The sequence below is a fragment of the Leptinotarsa decemlineata genome, unplaced genomic scaffold (assembly GCF_025532065.1).
Source record: "Leptinotarsa decemlineata unplaced genomic scaffold, Ldec_3_MD MMD2_tig00000026_RagTag_RagTag, whole genome shotgun sequence".
Classification (NCBI taxonomy): Eukaryota; Metazoa; Arthropoda; class Insecta; order Coleoptera; family Chrysomelidae; genus Leptinotarsa; species Leptinotarsa decemlineata.
The window spans coordinates 5,489,556-5,509,795 of record NW_027412539.1 but is presented as its reverse complement, the minus strand read 5'-3'; the positions used below and the strand labels follow the sequence as shown (position 1 = coordinate 5,509,795).

The following is a 20,240-nucleotide window of genomic DNA, read 5'->3' as shown; positions in this document are numbered from 1 at the left end:
AGGCAACCATTTCTAGCATCTTCTGAACTGACCTCAAGCTTATTACCTCATATTATGTAGTTGAATGTCAATGTAATCAGGAAACTATTTATAGTTTCGCCATTTTGTAGTAGTTGAAGATATTGACATTATATTCTAGGATTGTGAATCATTCATCAGGAGCTTCAAAAAGATGTGTCACAAGACCCCCCTTTCCATTCAATTTTTTTTACCAGATGGCGCCCAATCGCCATCTTCAAAGAATAATCTGTCAGATTCACTTCAAAATGAAGTATTCATGCATTAATTTCATAATCCCAAGTTTAAATTTTTGAGTTGACCCGTTTAAAAAATTAAAGGGGGGGACATTGAAGAAATGCACTGTACATAAAATAGAAGTATATAATAGGTGATTATGAACATAAATATAATATTAAATTACGGTACTTTGATAGGTATATTTGAGTTAGAAGTCAAATGTGCAACGATATAAAAGGAATGTATAACAGATTTTGAACTTGGGATAACTATTGTCTTTATTTTTTCATAAGAATATTATGAACGATGTCCCTATTAATATTGAGTACATACTTTTTAAAGATGTTTTTGAGTGGGTTAATATTATTTATTGTATATATGTAGGTCTTGTACATATCTGGTAAGAAGTTGAAGATTTTCCCACTGTGGTATTTGTATGAGTGTTAACCAATGGAGTTTTTTGTTGCGTTTGTCGTGTCTAATTGGTCGAAATGTCATTTTGTTTTTGTAGATATACAAGATTGAGTTGAACATGTATATTTGTCTGATATCGAGTAGCTTCGAGTCAATGGAGATTTGATCAGAACAATAGTAATTTTTTTTTGGTGGTACATGATTCCAAGTATGTTTCTCTGTAGTACTTTAGCTTTCTTGAGGTGGCTATCTGAAATACCACCCCAGCTCAGTATACCATACTGGAGTCGAGATTGTACTAAGGCGTAGAATATTATTTTAAGGTGATTGATATCGAGTATTCAAACTCTGTTTTCAAACTACCCCAATTATCGTCGGTGTAAAGAATGGCCGTGTGATCAGCAAAACTGTAGATTGAACCATCTTTTTTCATAGTTAGTAGGTATATATTGAGAAGAGCATGTGTCTAATCACAGTTGCCTGTGGTATACCATAGATAATTTCCCTTTGTGAGCTGATAGTATAATTTACTTCAACCATTTATCTACCAACCAAATAACTTCTGAAAAGTTTTTCCTCGTATTCCAGAACCCTCCAATGCCTCCGAAAACTGGACATGGCCAACAGTATCAAAGACCTTTGTTAAGTCCAAAAATACACACAAAGCAGATCGTTTTTTATCTATATGAACGATTATTTCACCTGTCAGGGTAGCTATTACATAGTTTGTTGAGAAACCTCTTCTAAAACCATATTGTTTGCAGGAAATCAATCTATATTTTTCGAAGTACGGCATTATCTTAGCGTTTAGTATTTGATTCGAATATCTTGCTGAAACCTGATATTAGCGATATTGGCCTATAGTTGTTGATTAATTGCGGGTTTCCTTTTTCAAATATGGGGGTACCAATTGATTTTTTAATGCGTTTGCGTATTGAGACATTAGATGTTTCGAATATAATATTTATTAGAGTTGTTAGATAGGGGTAATTTCTACAGCTATCTCCTTGAGTTCCTCCGCTCTGATATTAACATTTCCTGGTGATTTTTTATTTTTTAGGGATTTTATTATTTCCATGATTTCGTTTTCAGTGACCGGTTTGAGAAAAAATAAATGTGTGTTCACAGCTTGTTTTGGAATTTCTTTAGTAGGATTTGTTATTCATTCGGCGAGTTGTTTTCCCACATTCACAAAAAAACTGTTGAACAGTTCTAATTTTGTTTTATCACTTTTCGTTGTTTTTCCACTTTCGTTTTGAATGTTTTGTATTTAATTCTGATAGGAAATCAGATTTGCCGATTCCATTACTTTGTATAAGCCCTGTATTCTATGTATCTCTTTCTATTCGGGGTGTTATGTATATCTTCTTTGTATTCTCCATGTAATCTGTTTATATGATTAATTGAAATGACAAGTCCTTCTGTGATCCAATTATTTCTTTCAGTTTCTTGTCTTCGTATTCGTTTGCTACGCGTATTCTGTTTTACCGTTCTGCTAATAGTCTCAGTTAAATAATCAGCTTGTTCGTTAGTAGTTTGTAGATTGGTGTAATAGGTCCAATCTTGTTGTCTGATATTCTGCCTTTCTTGTTCATATTGGACTTATTTTTTCCCCTTATACGGTTTGTTGTTGGTAATTTGTTTTTATTCGGTATTCCTAATATGGTGCCTGTGTCGTAAACGGAATCTTAAAAATATGTAAAATATCATATCATAATTTGAACGAAAATGGGAAAGATACTAGGTATGCCTATATAGTTTTGAAAAATGAGAATTCAATAGATGTACGATCAAAACGAAACATTTGAAAATGAAGATTGATGAGAACGACTCATTCAATTAAAGAAAATCTGTTTAAAATCTGTTTTTCGGATTAACCAGCTGTCACAACTCCACGAACGACAACCTTCAGGAGTTCAAACTTGTGCGAGCTACGGATTAACGAGGTCTTACTTTTTAACGTGTGATTCCTAACACGGGTTGAACGATAGCAAGTGAAAATCGATCTTTAGACTAGGGCTAGAACCACCGACCAACACGGCAGTCAATTCAAGTGAGTGAACAAAGAACCCAAGTCGAACTTGTACCGAGATGGTGCGTTTGTAGTTGTAGTTTAATAGATTGAATCAATAGTAAATAGCATGGTCAAATTGGCAGTATTTACTTTGTTCTATTTTCTTTTATTTTATAGAACAATTTTTTTTTTCATAATAAGATTTCACACGTTATTTTTTTCATGTTGTCCATGGAGTCGTTGTTTTACTCATTATACTTTATATTTGAAACCTTGTACTTTCATTTTCTCTTGAACTGAAAAAAATACCAGTCCTGTAGAGTAAGATGAAGTTAAGAAAACAAAAACAAATTGGAGACTTTTTGTCAATCTATCGAGAAGAGAATGGTAAGTGAAAAGCATTTTAACTAACATTAAAATTCAGTTAGAGCATATTCGGCATCGTTCTGGAACCATATAATGAGAGATAATATAAGTAGATATACTAAATGATCAGATTTCAAAAAAGACCGGCTTTCTTGCGATCGGCACGAACCCTACAGTCCTTTCGAAATTGCCTACCATCAAAATTTTGATGTGGGGAAATTTGCATCTGGTGACAGCAGCTGCCGAAGTTTATTTAAATGAAACACACACGGAAAAAGCGAGAGGGATAGCAAGGATTGATAGACAGTTAAGTATTATTTCACTGGTGATTCAGCTATAAACCCGTAGATGTTACACTTTTCAAATAACTTATATTTATTTCAAGGTAACGCAGACGATTTAGAATTTCGTGTTTCGGAAAAATCGAAGTACAAAAGATTTCAGAGAGTCAGACCTTATTCTGGATAAACCACAAATTTTTCGGAAGGAAAGGACTTTATCAAAGGTGAGATTTTTAATCTGATTATATCAAATGTTGATTTTGAAATCTCTTCCATGTGATCAATAAAAATTTATAAGAAAGTGAAACTTATCCTCATTGATTTGGATCTAAGTTCATTATTTATATCGAATTTCATTCGTGAGGATTATTAAAAACCCATGACAGAAACATTTTTCGCCCAAAAATCTTGAACACAGAAGGTGGCCAGTTTGTCACAATCATTTGAAAAATATTTCTTTGTTCTATTAACAGCATTCGGACATGCGTGACAAAGATATCGCTTTCGAGGAACTGATAATTTTTCCTGAATTAAAATTATTTCTGGTTATAAACCGCAAATGAAGAGTTTCAGATTTTTGATATTTTCGTATAATCAGATAAACATTTGTTGTTACTTGACAGCTATGTAAACTAATGTCAAATCGATATCTGAACTGGTGCTTATTTTTATAAAGGCATGCTTACCTTTGCGGTTTGCAGTGCAAGCCCAAATGATCCAAGCCAGGCATATACACCAAACCGATTTTCGAAGAACCACAAACAATACGTTCCATAATGAGTTTTTCAAATCATTTGAGAAAAAGTAATCTCCAAATACGCACATTGTCATCACCGTGAAGCAGGCTGCCCAAATAGGTATCAATAAAGTCTGTAAAAAAATAAAGTGATTATGAACATTCCAAAATTATTTTCGAAATCGTAAAAACTAGTTCAAAACAATTGAAAATTTCTGATTACTTTCCGTCAGGAAATGATTTTGAAAATATGAGAACATATGAGCATACACCAGCGGTTCAGAAATTATTCCATGAACATAATTGAAAAATGAAAATACATTTGGAAAGTCTGGTTTAACAAAATGTATTTTTTTATATTTAAGTAACAATTTGACCAGCAACTCCATTTTAGTACTGGTAGAAACAAAATTCAAAAACAATTTTTCACCCTTACCAGGTTTTTTCTACATTCCACGTTTTCGTGAGAAACATTTTCATAAAAATGTGTAGCTGCATGACTATCTACCTAATGGTTCGATTGAGTTATGTATACGATTAAAACACACAAGACGTATCACTTGATATGTCAACTGATACGTATCAACTGATACGTATTAATTGATACGTATCAACTGATCACTTGACGAATCAACTGATACGTATCAACTGATACGTATTAACTGATATGTATCATCTGATACGAATCGACTGATACGTATCAATTGATACGTCAGTTGATATGTCAGATGATACGTCAGTTGGTACGTATCAGTTGATACGTCAAGAAGAGTACTTCGACCACACCACTAGAGATGACTGCCGTAGTTGCAGTTGAAACGTTTGAAGATTATAACCATAAAAGACCACGACAAAACCTGGAAACCAGCCAAAACAGAAACTAAGCAACTTCTTCATTCGATACCAGATTTCCAGATCGTAATCTACAATACTCATCAGGAAATATACTGATTAACGGGAAAACAGATTTTTTTAAACAGAGTTGTAAAATACTGAAATAGGGTTAGATCTCGTTATTCGATGTGACTGTTTCTTCAACTCGTTATTTGAGAATTTCGATCAGTTGATAATATAATATTATTATATGGGGTGGTGCAGTGGGTCTTCCAGCATCCAGGGTCTTCGTCTCCCAAAAGAGGATACGATTAATGTTCAGCCTAGACTATAGTAAAATATGTCGTAATCATTTCAAAGAACATGGAATGTTTACATTTTACTCCATTTACATCTACAAATCCATTCTATTGGCAAAAAGTAATTATCATAACTTTTCTCCCAACTCTGATTGTCACGGCTACCCAACTCGATCCTCGAAACTTATTAGGCCTCCTAAACATGGAACTAGTCTGTATGAGAGAAGCCCAATTTACAGAGGAATTCAATTTCCAAATCATCTGCCTGCCTGTATAAGATTGGAAGACAACGTTAATGTTTTCAAAATAAAACTTAAAAACTTTCTATGACATATCAGAATTCATGAGCAAAAAGATAACGTGAGTTATGACACTCGGATGGCCTGGTTATTATTATAACGTTCAAAACTTCCAATATTATCATTTAATCTGATTTTATGTATACATTATGTCTGTGTGTCTGTTCCAATATCATGTCAATAAAAATAAACAATATTATTATTATTATATGGTATTGAAATGCGAACAAGGATCGTTCACACTGAGTTGTATCTATGAATTGTTAGTGATTGGGAACTCAGACTGGAAGTGTGAGATAGCGCAAGATAGAACAGTAGTAGCATTATTCATATCGGATAAGAAAACACATGAATAGCTTTAAAACCATCCAAACAAATTATAGTACTCGGCAGGCAGAACATATACGCTTCGTCAATTAGAATTTTTGTTTTTCAGACAATAAAGAATAATTTTCTATCTCTCTCTCTCTCTCTCTCTCTCTATATATATATATATATATATATATATATATATATATATATATATATAAATAGATAAGTACTCTTTGATTATTCCCATATTGATTTCAATTTAAGAGCCACCGGTATACAGCTGTTTCAGCCTATTGGTCATCGTCAGTACCGAGCAGGTGGTCCTCCATTGAAGACAAAATGGGAAAAAACCAAGAAAGTACTTGATAAAAATAGCTGCGTAAACGCAAGCGAAACATAAGTGAAACCACCTATTTGTGTGACACCCAAGTCAACTTGCCAAGTTTTTATGTCAGTGTTGGTGGTTTGACCAATCAACCGACAACTGCGGTAGCAGAAATTTGGGAAGCTAACCTGAAATGCCATCGGAAAACGAATCCACATGTTTCTAGAAATGATATGAAATCTAGAAAGGTTAATGCAGTCAAGCTGCTGGAAAATAATTCCATGAAAATCAAAAAATAAATAGATAAGTACTCTTTGATCATTCTCATATTGATTTCAATTTAAGAGCCACCGGTATACAGCTGTTTCAGCCTATTGGGCATCGTCAGTACTTGAGAAAAATAGCTGCGTAAACGCAAGCGAAACATAAGTGGAACCACAAATTTCTGCTACCGCAGTTGTCGGTTGATTGGTCAAACCACCAACACTGACATAAAAACTTGGCAAGTTTTTTCTTGGTTTACTCTCATTTTGTCTTCAATCGAGGACCGCCTGCCGGTACTGACGATGCCCAATAGGCTGAAACAGCTGTATACCGGTGGCTCTTAAATTGAAATCAATATGGTAATGATCAAAGAGTACTCATCTATTTATTTTTTGATTTTCATGGAATAAGTTTCCAGCAGCTTGACTGCATTAACCTTTCTATATTTCATATATATATATATATATATATATATATATATATATATATATATATATATATATATATATATATATATATATATATATATATATATATATATATATATATATATATGTTGTGATTCAATGTTAATATGAAAATAGTTGTTTCAAGAGGTTTCTCTCTTCCAGTTTGTGTCTGACAAATAGTCTTTGCATGATCTATACATCTTTGTGTAGAATTTGAATTGAAATTGATTGCTTTCATTCAACCATTCTTTGGAACATTCCCACATTTGTGAGAAAATGGAGAAGTAGAAAGCCAAACCCTTTCTCCATGAAATGTATCGCTCCTAAGAATGCACCACTTTGAATTTTGTTCTCATATGTAATTGAAGTGAAAAGTGATGATTTTTATTTGCATTTAGCTTACTAGTTATCAACAAAAATTCACGATGAAATAATTTGTTCTATATAAACAATGAAATCTCAAAACCAATTTACCTTTGGTATCTTTCTGGGTTTCAATAGGTCTCCTGCAAATAGGTATCCAAAAATCGTTCCTATCAGCCAAGGTTCTGCCCTAGAGTGCGTTTTCAGATAGTAGTTATTGAAGAAGACTTCCGAGGAGACACTAGTGAGAGAAGAAGCAATCAAATAAAATTAACGAATTGTGAAATCACTACTTCTACAATATTTATTATCTATGTCACTTTGTTCACAAAAACTTATACTTTATTAGAGAGTAGTCAGAACTATATAGGAGTGAAAAACTATTCAAGATGTAGTAGAGATTCATGATCGGAACAATTGAACACAGATTATTATGTCATATTGTGTTTTGAGTTGTTCAATCATGAAAATTGGGGAGTAATGCTTTCTAGTGCGATGACTACAGGCATAAGAAACTGATAAATAGATGAAATGGATCACTGTCGCTGAAAAAAAGCACAGTGAGCCACAAAAATTCGTGAAAACAACTGACCGGGCTCTGTTTCTGTTTTACCGTTTCCTTTCTCTAATATTTTTGATAGACGTCTTGTCTGGACTTTGAACCCTTAGTAAGTTAGAAGTCCGGTGAATATCATAGTCGCAACATTCTGTCGGATAATGATTATCTAAAGATTGAAACCGAGTTTATTTAGCACAATAGCCACAGCGAAACCTTATTTATCAGATGTGAATGCCGTTTTGATCTCACCCTATACTTTCATACAGCAGTGTAACTGATCTGAGAAAAGTTGCGATCACTCAGATATCATTCACATGAGTTCTACTTCAAATGATTGGTAACAAATTATACTTACATGGAACACTGCCATCCTCACTGGTATACATCGATGTTTCAGTTTGTGTCTGAAAGTTACTTCTTTGCATGATCTACACATCCATGTACAGAGTAACTTATTTTGAAATTGATTACTTCCTTCCTTTCTTTTTTTGTATCGAGATGGTGTAGTAGAAAGACAAAAACTTTCTTTCCCAAAAATTAATCACTCCTAAAAATGTAACCCCTTCAATTGAAATAAGATTCCTCGTGGCTGGGATTAAATCAAATAGATGAATGAATGTCATTACGATGTCATTGATGACATAAGCAGATCAAGCTCATTCCGTGACATTAAAAATCGTAATTCATGAATGAATTGTATGTATTTCCTATAATGGTATCCAATTTGATACTGAAGAGCCTTAGGGCAAGTGTCTTTCGGCGAAACATAGATGTATACCAGTGAGGATGACAATGTTCCATGTAAGTGCAATTCGTTACCATTCATTTAAAGTAAAACTCATGTGAATGATATCTGATTTTATTCCACAACGAATCTTCTGTATAATTCAGTGTTCATATAGAAGTATTTGTTTCGAAAGAATTTTTTTCTTCCGTGTAATTTAATGTCTATATGAAAGTAGCTGTTTCAGGAGAACCTTCTTTCAGTTTGTGTCTGAAAATTACTTCTTTGCATGATCTACACATCCATGTATAGAGTTACTTATTTTCAAATTGATTACTCCCTTCATTTCTTTGGAAGATTCCCTCATCTTTTTTTGTATCGAGATGAAGTAGTAGAAAGCCAAAAACTTTTTTTCACAAAAATAATATGTATTTATTCATTTTCTTAAGATTGTCTACAGTAAAACTACATGTACATATAGAAATGAACAGCGAACAAATAATATACATCTTACGAGGCAAAATATATATATATATATATATATATATATATGAACTGGTTTTTCCGGGTATTTGATCCGGAAAAACCAGTTCAGCATATATATATATATATATATATATATATATATATATATATATATATATATATATATATATATATATATTAATATATATATTAATATATATTAATATATATTAATATATATATATATATATATATATATATATATATATATATATATATATATATATATATATATATATATATTAATATATATTAATATATAATAATATATATTAATATATATATATATATATATATATATATATATATATATATATATATATATATATATATATATCTACAATCAAGGAAGTTATTATTCAAATCTATATTTGTCTATGTATCTCTGCTCGTGGTATATTTTCAATGTGATCTGTGAAACTTATGGTATATGTGACTGGGAGAGGCAGTGATCAAATTGTTTTCTAATTTGCTGATTCACTGGAAAAGGTGGTCAAACTTTGCCTCCATGGGACAATTTTGGCCAAAAAACATAGAAATCTAGACAGTAAGATCTCAGCAAATCAAAATATTGAACTTTTGAATAATCTGCTTTTTTATTACAGTTGGGAATATTCTAAATTTTTTCCAAAGTCATCAGAAAGTATTTGAGGTATAAAATTATCAACCCCCCCCCACTGCCACTTATGTATGGAATATAGAAAACATAAGTACGTCATACTCAGCCCAGTTTGGAAACATTTTTGACAGAGACAATTCTATTGACAATAGAATGAAAAAAATTGATTCTTTGGTAGATAATTATATATTCTGTCAATATCTCTTATATTTGAGTATAACTATGATACCACATAGATTTTCACACTCTTTTATGCACTTTCTGTTCGGAAAAATAACAGATCTGATTTCTGACCTTCTTTCATCATGTTGAACAATCCTGTATTTTTTTTTACTTTTATTTATAATGTCAAATGGGAATCTTCATTCTTATTATTATGTAGTGATTCAATTATAGGACTTTTCCTTTTTTATAAGACTCCATCAATTTATAGAGTAACATTTTTCAAATGAAAGTGTCAGTATTCCTGAATAATATAAATTGTGAAAGTTTTAGTTATCTACTCGTGATGCAAACTCTGATGCGCATGGTAAGAAAGATCTAGTTTTAGCATGTGGAATAAGTCATTTGATATTATTTATGGTTTCTTCATTTGATCGGTTGTAAACTACTATATATGTGTTCGAAAATGGTTGACAATATTTCATGGTGGATTTTATTAGTTCAGGCGTCCATTGTCCAATATAATTCTACTATAATTCAAAATCTATGACAGATACAAGATACAAAATGAAAATGACTATAGAGTAGAAAGAAGTAAAACAGAATTAAAATTGTAATGAGAAAAAATTAAAAATAAATTGAAAAATTGAAAAACCAAGTTACTTCACGACGTTTCGATTGTAAGTATCCACAATCGTCTTCGTCTACTACGAATCATAGTAGAATCATATCAGACAATGAAAGTCTGAACTGATGAAACTTACTTCATATGTGTTTGAATCAATTATATTGATGATTGCCTCTAAATATGACTTTCGAAGTTTCTCAGGTACGTCTATTGAGATTCTCACCATTTGATATTCCAATAATTCAATTTTCCATTTTCAAATTTTCTGTTGAATGAATAAATATGTCGTGATCTTGTTTTCTTTCATTTGTTGATTTCATTGTGTGATACTTCAACTTCATGACTATACACTAGTATCCCTTTTTTGAATTTGAATATTCACAAAATTCCATCTGTGGTCATACAATATAATTTTGCGTTCCTTTTGAACATAATACCAATGATGTAACAGTGGATTAATAACTCACCCTAAATTGCTCTTATCGACCAACTGATGAACCGACCATAACCCTGCAGAGATCGATGCTAAAGAAGCGAATCCCAATATCGTAATCGCTGTTTTGGGTCGTGTTTTCAAAAGGTATAATATAATTGGCGATATTAGAAACAACTGCATGTCGACGTTCAAATACCAGGTATGTGGTAGGCACTGAAAAATAAAACAGCTGTAGAACTTCCACATTGAAAATTGTGATTAACACTCTTCAAATATATGCACCGCTTTTCATTTTTTCAAAAAGGAATTCTAAAATATTATGTTTTGTTATGTATATCACATTTATAGCTATAAAACTCATATCGCTATAAAACTGAAAAGTTTCATTGAGTGATGAATGGTGGGCCGATTGATTGATTTTTTTCCCAATATATCAAATCCATTACATACAACTCAATCCTCAAGTATTCGATATATCAGAAGAAAAACTCTATTTCTGAACATATTTTTTTCGAAAATTATACAGGACCTAAGAAAGACCAATCGGTCTTTCGATTATACACATAAAAAAAGTTATAAACACTGAGTGAATCGTCATAATCATTATTCCTCTGATAATGACATTCCTGAATACTGGCAAACTCTCATAGAGTTGAAGAAGAGGCTCGCAATAGCACTAATTCTGGCCCGAAGCATTCCAGTAACGTATTTTCCACATCTCAGGAGCAGGATGAAGAAGGGAGGATCATAGTCGTTCCACAGCTCTTAAACTCCAGAAAACCACACGGCCAGTTTTCGAAATGACTAGAAAAACTGATAAAGCAGAATGAAAAAGTATACTCAAGTTTTATTATTCAAAGATAACTATTTTTGACAAATCTTATCGCAATGAAGAGTTTAGCAAAAACTACTTGAATTCTCGATGTGATAATCTACACATGAAATGTCACAAACTCGTAGTGAACAAATAAGTTGATAAATGAATTGATTTGCTAAATAAAAAGAGTGTTTCTACGAATTTGTGGAAACTCACCATATTATCTACGTTATAGTAGTTCTGAATATACAATAAAGTTGACCACCAGTATTTAGAACAGTTGTTTCCAAATCTCTCAATAATTGTGTTCCAAAGAGGTCCTGATCCAGTATACCTCACAAGGGTTGCACTGAATAATACTAAGCCTGCTAAAGGAGAAGTCAATCTGGAAAAGAAAATGAAGTATGTGTAGTATGTACGTTTCAGGAACGGCGTGTAGAAGACCGCTTGTGAGTTCATGAAAAAACTAGCATTGAAAACTCGTATCTATAGTTCTCTCCTGGTTTTTCATGAACTTTTTCGATAGTATCCTGCTGACAAACATAGCGGTGACGATCTTTGAGCGACCATAACATCGATTACATAAAATGGTGTGCAAAGGCTCATGCACACCATAGGCAATCATAGGCACACGTTAATACAGACGGAAGAAGTCTACATTTCTTAGTGAACGTAACCCGATACCATCGCGGGGGTCGTTCCCCACCGCCTTCTTCCAGTGGGGGCGCGAGGGCGCGTTCATAACGAACAAGAAGCTCTTTAAACTTCACCCTTCATGTGATGAACAACTAAATGTGGATGTGATATTTTAATTTTTCAATAAAGGACTCTTGAATTTTGAATGAACTAGCTGAAACCATATTTAATCTCCCACATGAAAATAATGATTAGACTTCGTATGAATAACACGCCGCCCAAGCCATACAAATAAACTGCCGACGTTCGGTATCTATTCAGTTTTTATTCCATTCGAATTGACTTCGTACACACCATACATAATTGCATTAGTGTTTCCAAAACTAATTTCTTTGAAATATTCGATGAGAGAGACCAACTTGCCCACTACATCAAAATGAGAGTACTGAAATATTCCGAATTTGAGTTTGAGGCAGAAATAGCATTCGAATGACACAAACATCTGACATTTCCGTTTCAAAATATATTCAACAAATTGAAATGAATGTTTGAAAGTCGTTAACGATTGGAAGACATAGTCTGAAAAAGTGATAACAGGTTCATGAGAAAAGAAATAAAAAATGAAACTGAAATATTGACAATACTAATCTGGATCGAGAAAAATTTGGAGGTATTCGTAGAAAAAAGTGAGATGATTGAAAAAAAAAGTTAAGAACAAAATGAGTATGCGAACAAACAAGTCAGTCCTTGCTGAGACTTCGAAGAATAACGTTCGCCTTCGTAGTCAACGCATATGCCACTGATAATATCTACCGCAGTGGTGAAGGAAACATTTAGTTCTACAAATTATCACTGAGGATACACTACAAAAACACACTTTTGTCTATTTTCCACTATATTTCTTTATTGTTGACCGGTTTCGGCTATTATACCATTTTCAAAACTAACTGATTACATTTAAATCCGAGTAATTTATACCTATATTATTCTAGCATAAATGATTTGATATACCTGATATATCTGATATACCTGATATCCGGTACCTGCGTTTCATATACCTGTAAAATCCATGAACATAACAAAGCTTTCAATATAATGTAGGTTTTGGGATCTGGACTATAGGTTCAGGAGAGGACTATTGTTTAATTCAAGTTGTTCATTGAGGACAATAGAATTGGGATCTTTCTTTGACCTGTTTATTTCCATAGATTCCAACAGATTCATCATTTTCCCTTTTTCGCATGTATGTAGGATCTTTAAATTATCTTTATCTATTTACATAAAATAGATAAAGATAATTTAAAGATCCTACATACATGCGAAAAAGGGAAAATGATGAATCTGTAAAATAGATAAAGATAATTTAAAGATCCTACATACATGCGAAACAGGGAAAATGATGAATCTGTTGCAATCTATGGAAATAAACAGGTCAAAGAAAGATCCCAATTTTATTGTCCTCAACGAACAACTTGAATTATACAATAGTCCTCTCCTGAACCTATAGGCCAGATCCCAAAACCTACATTATATTGAAAGCTTTGTTATGTTCATGGATTTTACAGGTATATGAAACGCAGGTACCGGATATCAGGTATATCAGATATATCAGGTATATCAAATCATTTATGCTAGAATAATATAGGTATGAATTACTGGGATTTAAATGTAATCAGTTAGTTTTGAAAATGGTATAATAGCCGAAACCGATCAACAATAAAGAAATATAGTGGAAAATAGACAAAAGTGTGTTTTTGTAGTGTATCCTCAGTGAACATGAATTTCCACAAAAAAAACAAGTCGTCAATCGAAGAAGTCTACAAATTATATTCAATTACGCCCTACCGAAGTTTGTTCTTTCTTATCGCCTCTTCTGCGGTAAAAATATAGGTTCTGGCAATCAAATGAATAGATGAATGAATAAATGAAGATGAAGAAATAGTAAAAAATTGCAAAAATTCAAACAAATAGGTACAAAAGAAGGAATGATTTAGATATTAGGATTTAAATTACTGCACGATTTATCAAATGAAATTTCACTTATTGTTCAACTCATTTATTTATTCATCTCAATTTCAGTTCACAATAATTTGTTTTCTTACCAAATGGTCGTTATTAAAATTTTGCATTGCCTTCTCATTGTTCATTCTTCATTTCATGATATCATTCCATTCTTTCAACAAAGTTATTCATATTATTTGGTCCCGGTATTTTAAATATTTTCAATACTCATGATCGTGTGAAAAAAATTGTTTCTACCCAGGTTATCACAGAAATATACAGTAAACTCCATTTGAAACGAGCCACCCTGAATTACTATTGGTACGATGATTTGTAGGAAAAATAAAAAACACGTTAATCATAGTATACAGGGGGATACATTTTGACATATTCACATTTGATGTTACTTCCCCTATCGCAACCATTACATGTCACCAATATTTTTAAATGGATCACCGTATATTGTTTCGCCTTATGAGATGCTTCATGATGAGCAGATTTCAACCAACTATAAAACATATGGTCTGAAGCTTATGGTTCGTGACCTACAAATTATTTGAGTTGAAAGCGAGCCACCCCGAATAACTTTTGGAACAATGATTTTCAGGAAAAATAAAAACAACAATAGTATACAGGTATATAGTATACATTTTGACATATTCATATTTGATCTAACTTTCTCTATCGCACCCCCAGAATATGTCACAATTTTTTTGCATTATCAGATGTTCCATGATGAACTGATTTCAACAAAATAAAATACATTATGGTCTGAAACTCATGGTTTGGAAGCTGGAAATTATTTGAGTTAAAAACGAGCCACCCTGAATGAACTTCTGTATAATCTGTTAACTTGGTTTCATTAGTGTTTTTGTGAAGTATACTTCAAAAAAGTCTTATTCTGCCTAGTTGAGTTTGAATTCGATATTATCCTTATTTTGCATTTGTCTCATACTACAATAACGATTACCTACCAGGTGAAGATGCAATTGGTGTTTCTGTTTTTTGTGAATTCTTGAGAAGCAATGGTTTATACGCTTTGAGAACGGATTCAAGTAGTGAGTTTATACTACCGGAATGGAAATAGTGCTAGAGCTGCTGCCCGTATGTTTAATGATAATTATCTAGAAAGAAATGCACGATACAAATACGTTTCTGAATTATTGAACAAATTTATGGAAACTGTATCTGTTAACAAAAAAAAGCATAACCGTTCAGGAGTTGTCAACGATGAAGCTATTCGTACTGTAGTTTAGGGCACGTTGGACTGATGAAAATTCGCAATCTCTTACTAAGTTATCTCGAGAATCAGGAATCAGTAGTACAAATGTGATAAATAGAGCAATTGAAGGGGATATAAATTTATTCGAAAACGAAATAGTTTTTCAGCAGTATGGATCACCTCATTATGCAGCTCTAGTGCAATAATTTTTTGAAGATCATTTTCCTGGTCACTGGATTGGCGGAAGAGGTTCTACAGAAGGGCCACCAATATCTCCAGAACTCACTCTTATAGATCTCTCTCTATGAGAACATTTGAAGTCTAAAGTGTATGATATAGAAATAACATCATTAGAAGATTCGAGTGAGAATATCATGAGGCATTGCAGAGAAATAACTCCAGAGATTCTCAACCATGTGAGGGTGATAATGAAAGCTCGTTTTTACCATTGTATGGAAGTTGTTGCAAATGTTTTTGACATTAACTATAGAAAAAATTCTCCAGTCATCAGATTTTGGTTCAAGAAATAATAAAAAATCTCTTTTTTTGATATATTGCTTCCATATTTGTCTCTAGAACGTATATTTCAATATTTCAAAATTGTTGACCTGTTTTTTCTTATTTTCCTGCAAATAATTGTTTTAAAAGTTATTCAGGGGGACTAGTTTTCGACTGAAAAAATTTGTAGCTTCCGAACCATGAGCTTCAGACCATATGTTTTATACTTTGTTGAGATCCGCTCATCTTGGAGCATCTGATAAAGCAAAACAATATAAGTTGATCCATTTAAAAAAAAAAAAATGGTGACATGCTCTGGGGTGCGATAAGGAAAGTAACATCAAATGTGAATATGTCAAAATGTGCCTTCCTGTATACTATTGTTGACGTGTTTTTTATTTTTTCTGAAAATGATTGTACCAAAAGTTATTCAGGGGGGCTCGTTTTAAATGGAATGCACTGTATAAATTATGAATAATGAGAGACTAACTGTGAAAGAGTTCACCCACATAACTTATTTCAACTCTACCTTACGTATCTATGGATGTAGTATCCAACAATTTTAAATGATTTTTCGTATCGTTTTTGCTTGAAAAATACATATGTTACAAGTACTCCACCAATCATCAAAAATGTGTCAACTGCATGAACGTGCTCCGCAACTGCTTTCATTAAAATAAAGTTGTCTGTCACCTAAAAAAATTCAAACAGTATTAGTGATAATAATAAAATTTATTTTTACATAATAACAATGTAAAAAAGAATGAAGAATTAGAATAGAAGATTATTCATAAATGCATAAATGGTCGGTAGAATATTGTCTAAATCTAATGGTGGAATTATATGTGAGTGATTTACGAAAGTAGGTTTTATTATACAGGGTGGCCCAATAGTGTGAGGATCTACAGTACCTCGCTTATAATGAGGAATATGATGAAATGTTTCAGATGAAAGTTGCACGGTTCACTTCGTTGCTTATTTTGAAAATAGTTTGGAATATACAGGGTTTTTCTTTGAAGCTGATCAATAGAAATCATAATTTTTTCAAATGTAAATTTTCTGACGGTTGAGCAAACCCCCACAAATGCTATCATTTTGTCAAATTTATAGATGAAATTCAGGCAGAATTATTTGAAATATGCAACACCAAGAGTATGTTGGTATGGACTGGAAGTTACATTTCTCAAAGACGAGATTTCATACAGAGCGATCAACTTGACAAAGTTTGAATATCAAAAACTTGATTTCTTCAAGTGACATTTTTTGAGAATTTTACAGTTCAATTTTCAATTCGTCTTTTATTTACGTATAGGCCAGCTAGGATTTTGACATTCAGTTACTGTAACTGTTTCATTGCGCATGGCGCAGACGAAAACCATCACTTACCTTACAGAGATGCGCATGACGCATTTATTTGTGCACCGTAAACCAGTTTACAAGCACCTGGTTAGTATTGCACGAAATCGTTGTTTCTTGAATTTTGTAGATAAAAAAGTGATAAACATGTCGTTCTAGTCGAAACAAAATGAAATTGCAAATTTCACAAAATCTGTCAATTTTAGGGGCTGAGTTATATCAACAATACTTGTAGTAATAAGGTAGTTTTTCAAAATGGTAAAATAACATACTGGGTGCCTCATTTGAAAAAAAATCAAATTTCTGATATTTGAATTCTGTCGAGTTGATGCCTCTGTATGAAATCTCCAGTTCGAGAAATGTAATTTTCATGCCATATAAACGTTATATCACACTCTCGGTGCTGCATGTCTCGAATATTTTTGCTAAAATTCTATTCATAGAGTTTTTATGATAGCATTTACGGTTATCTGTTTCTCCGAAGGATGTCTTTCTTTCAGAAATAATTTGACACCGCCTCTAAATTTTTGAAAAAAAAAAATACCTCCATATGTAAGACATTTTGCTCAGTACAACGGGGAAAATTTACAGGGAGATCCTTTTAAAAAAAATATGCTTTGTATTGCTCCGCTTTGAAGGAAAACTCTGCATATTCCAAATTATTTTTGAAATACAAAGTGAAACATATAACTTTTATCTGAAAATTTTTCATTCCTCATTATAGGCGAGATACTGTACTGCCTCACATTAATGGGCCACCCTGTGTAAATAAGCACCTGACAAACTATTGAATTCCAAAGAGTCGTTGCAAACTGGCAATATTTGAATGAAAAGGGCAGAAGACGGTGCATTCATATGAAGAAGGGCTCTGGGAACTAAAATATGTGATTTGGAGAAGTTAGTTTTTGTTGGAAAGGTGAGATAATATACAGGCTGATTCACGGTGGATGGCACATTAGACGTTTCTGGTGAACCAGACAACGGATCACTTTGAAAATTTAATGGAGGGCATATTCGGACATTCTCTAGCCAACTAAAATATTTTCGACAATGCGGTGTTGCCGCTTCCTTTAGAAAGCAGTAGCAACTTTGATTTTTCAAATGGAACACTCTATATATAATATTATTTTTGGAATCTCCAACAATTGCCCGACAACTTTTCTTGATATTTCCCTATACCTATCTGTTACCGTTTTCGAAATAAAAATTAATTTCAATTTTTTTCTTCGAAAATCATGACTTCTAAAAATGACGATATCTTTCAGTTAAGAAGTACTATGATATCGAAATTTGGTTTGAAGTTAGGTGATACTTGGACACTTCCCACACGTCAGCCTAATCTCCGTTATTTCAATACAGGGTGGTTAAAAAATACAGTATTTTTGTTTGCTTGAAAAAGTTGCTGAAATTTGATTATTTTGAATGGAACACCCTGTATATTATTGAAAATTCGGAAAGCTGCTGAAATTTGCTTCCTTTCTATGTATATCATACCTATACCTAACTAGTCAAGTTTCGGACTTATGAACATTTATTTGTGAAAATGTCCCTTCAGAATGGTATTTCCATTCGGTATTTGGTAAGCAGGCCATGATTACTATTTGACAGTAGCGTTGTGACATTCTCCTAATAATATCGACATTTTCGTCACTTCAGAAGTTGCAAATACCTTCAAAATGATGGAACAAAACTATTCAAACGAAGTTCTTATGAATTTGTTTATTATTTTTGGACAGTGTGACAAAATTATCAGCAGAACATGTAGAAAGTTCAATGATATGTATCCGAATCTACCGCCAATGAACCTCAAGAAATTTATACGAATTCAGAACAATTTCAATGCATTTGGATCAACTTTAAAAGCACCAAGAAACTTGCCTCGACCCGTAACTTTCGAAGACAACCAGATTAATGTCTTAGCATATTTTTACGCATTTCCCGAGTCATCGATAAGAAGTACTGAAGAAGATTTGGGTATAAAATATTCATCGGTTCAAAGAATCTTGCGAAGACATAAAATGCATGATTATAAATTCACCAAAATTCAAGCAATGAAGCCTCAAGATCCTCAACAGAGAGTAGAATTTTGTGAAATGTTGTTGACACGCATTCAAGAAGATCCACTTTTTTTAAATAAAATTATTTGGACTGATAAATCGAAATTTTCGACAGAAGGGATTTTCAATAGAAAAAATCGTCATTATTGGTCCAGTGAAAATCCTCACGTCACAAAAGAAGCCGGATTTCAATATTTTGAGAGAATACTGTAGACAGTTTCGTAGATAATCTGCCACTCGAAGATTATCGAAACTGTTGGTACCAACTAGACAGAGCTCCTGCACATTGCACAAGAGAAGTGAGCGCAGAACTGGATAGACTATTTGACGATCGGTGGATGAGGCGCTTGGGACCATGGAATTGGCCAGCGAGATCACCCGATCTTAATCCATTAGATTTTTATTTGTGGGGAATGTTTAAAGAAAAAGTTTACAAAATACCCGTGCGTTCGAGAGATGAATTGTTAGAAAGGATTGCCCAAACATTTGAAGATGTGGATCCCAATGAAATCAGATCTGCCACCACGAAAGCAGTCAACACCCGCATTCTAAAGTGCTTGGAAGTGAACGGCCAGCGATTCGAACATATTTTGAAATATTCCACATGATTGTTTTACTTTTTTATAATTATTCATATCAATATTTCCAATTTCAAGTTTCTTGGTGCTTTTTTAAAGTTTATCCAAACATATTGAAATTGTTCTGAATTCGTATAAATTTCTTGAGGTTCATTGGCGGTAGATTCGGATACATTTCATTGAACTTTCTACATGTTCTGCTGATAATTTTGTCACACTGTCCAAAAAT

General features: G+C 32.7%; 1 protein-coding gene across 2 annotated transcripts in view; it reads right to left on the bottom strand.

The window, feature by feature from the left end:
* The window catches only part of LOC111503545 (nose resistant to fluoxetine protein 6), a 42,632-nt gene that overhangs the window by 4,406 nt on the left and 17,986 nt on the right, over window positions 1-20,240 (bottom strand). Inside the window, exons 6-10 of one of the 2 annotated variants that reach the window (XM_023157886.2) lie at window positions 16,550-16,713; window positions 11,880-12,048; window positions 10,878-11,059; window positions 7,305-7,434; window positions 3,999-4,182 (exon numbers count right to left, since the gene is read on the bottom strand). In XM_023157886.2, coding sequence (XP_023013654.2) covers window positions 3,999-4,182; window positions 7,305-7,434; window positions 10,878-11,059; window positions 11,880-12,048; window positions 16,550-16,713 — 829 coding nt within the window. Of the gene's footprint in view, window positions 1-3,998; window positions 4,183-7,304; window positions 7,435-10,877; window positions 11,060-11,879; window positions 12,049-16,549; window positions 16,714-20,240 lie in introns of those variants that run through there. The other variant, XM_074171651.1, reaches the window with a different exon arrangement.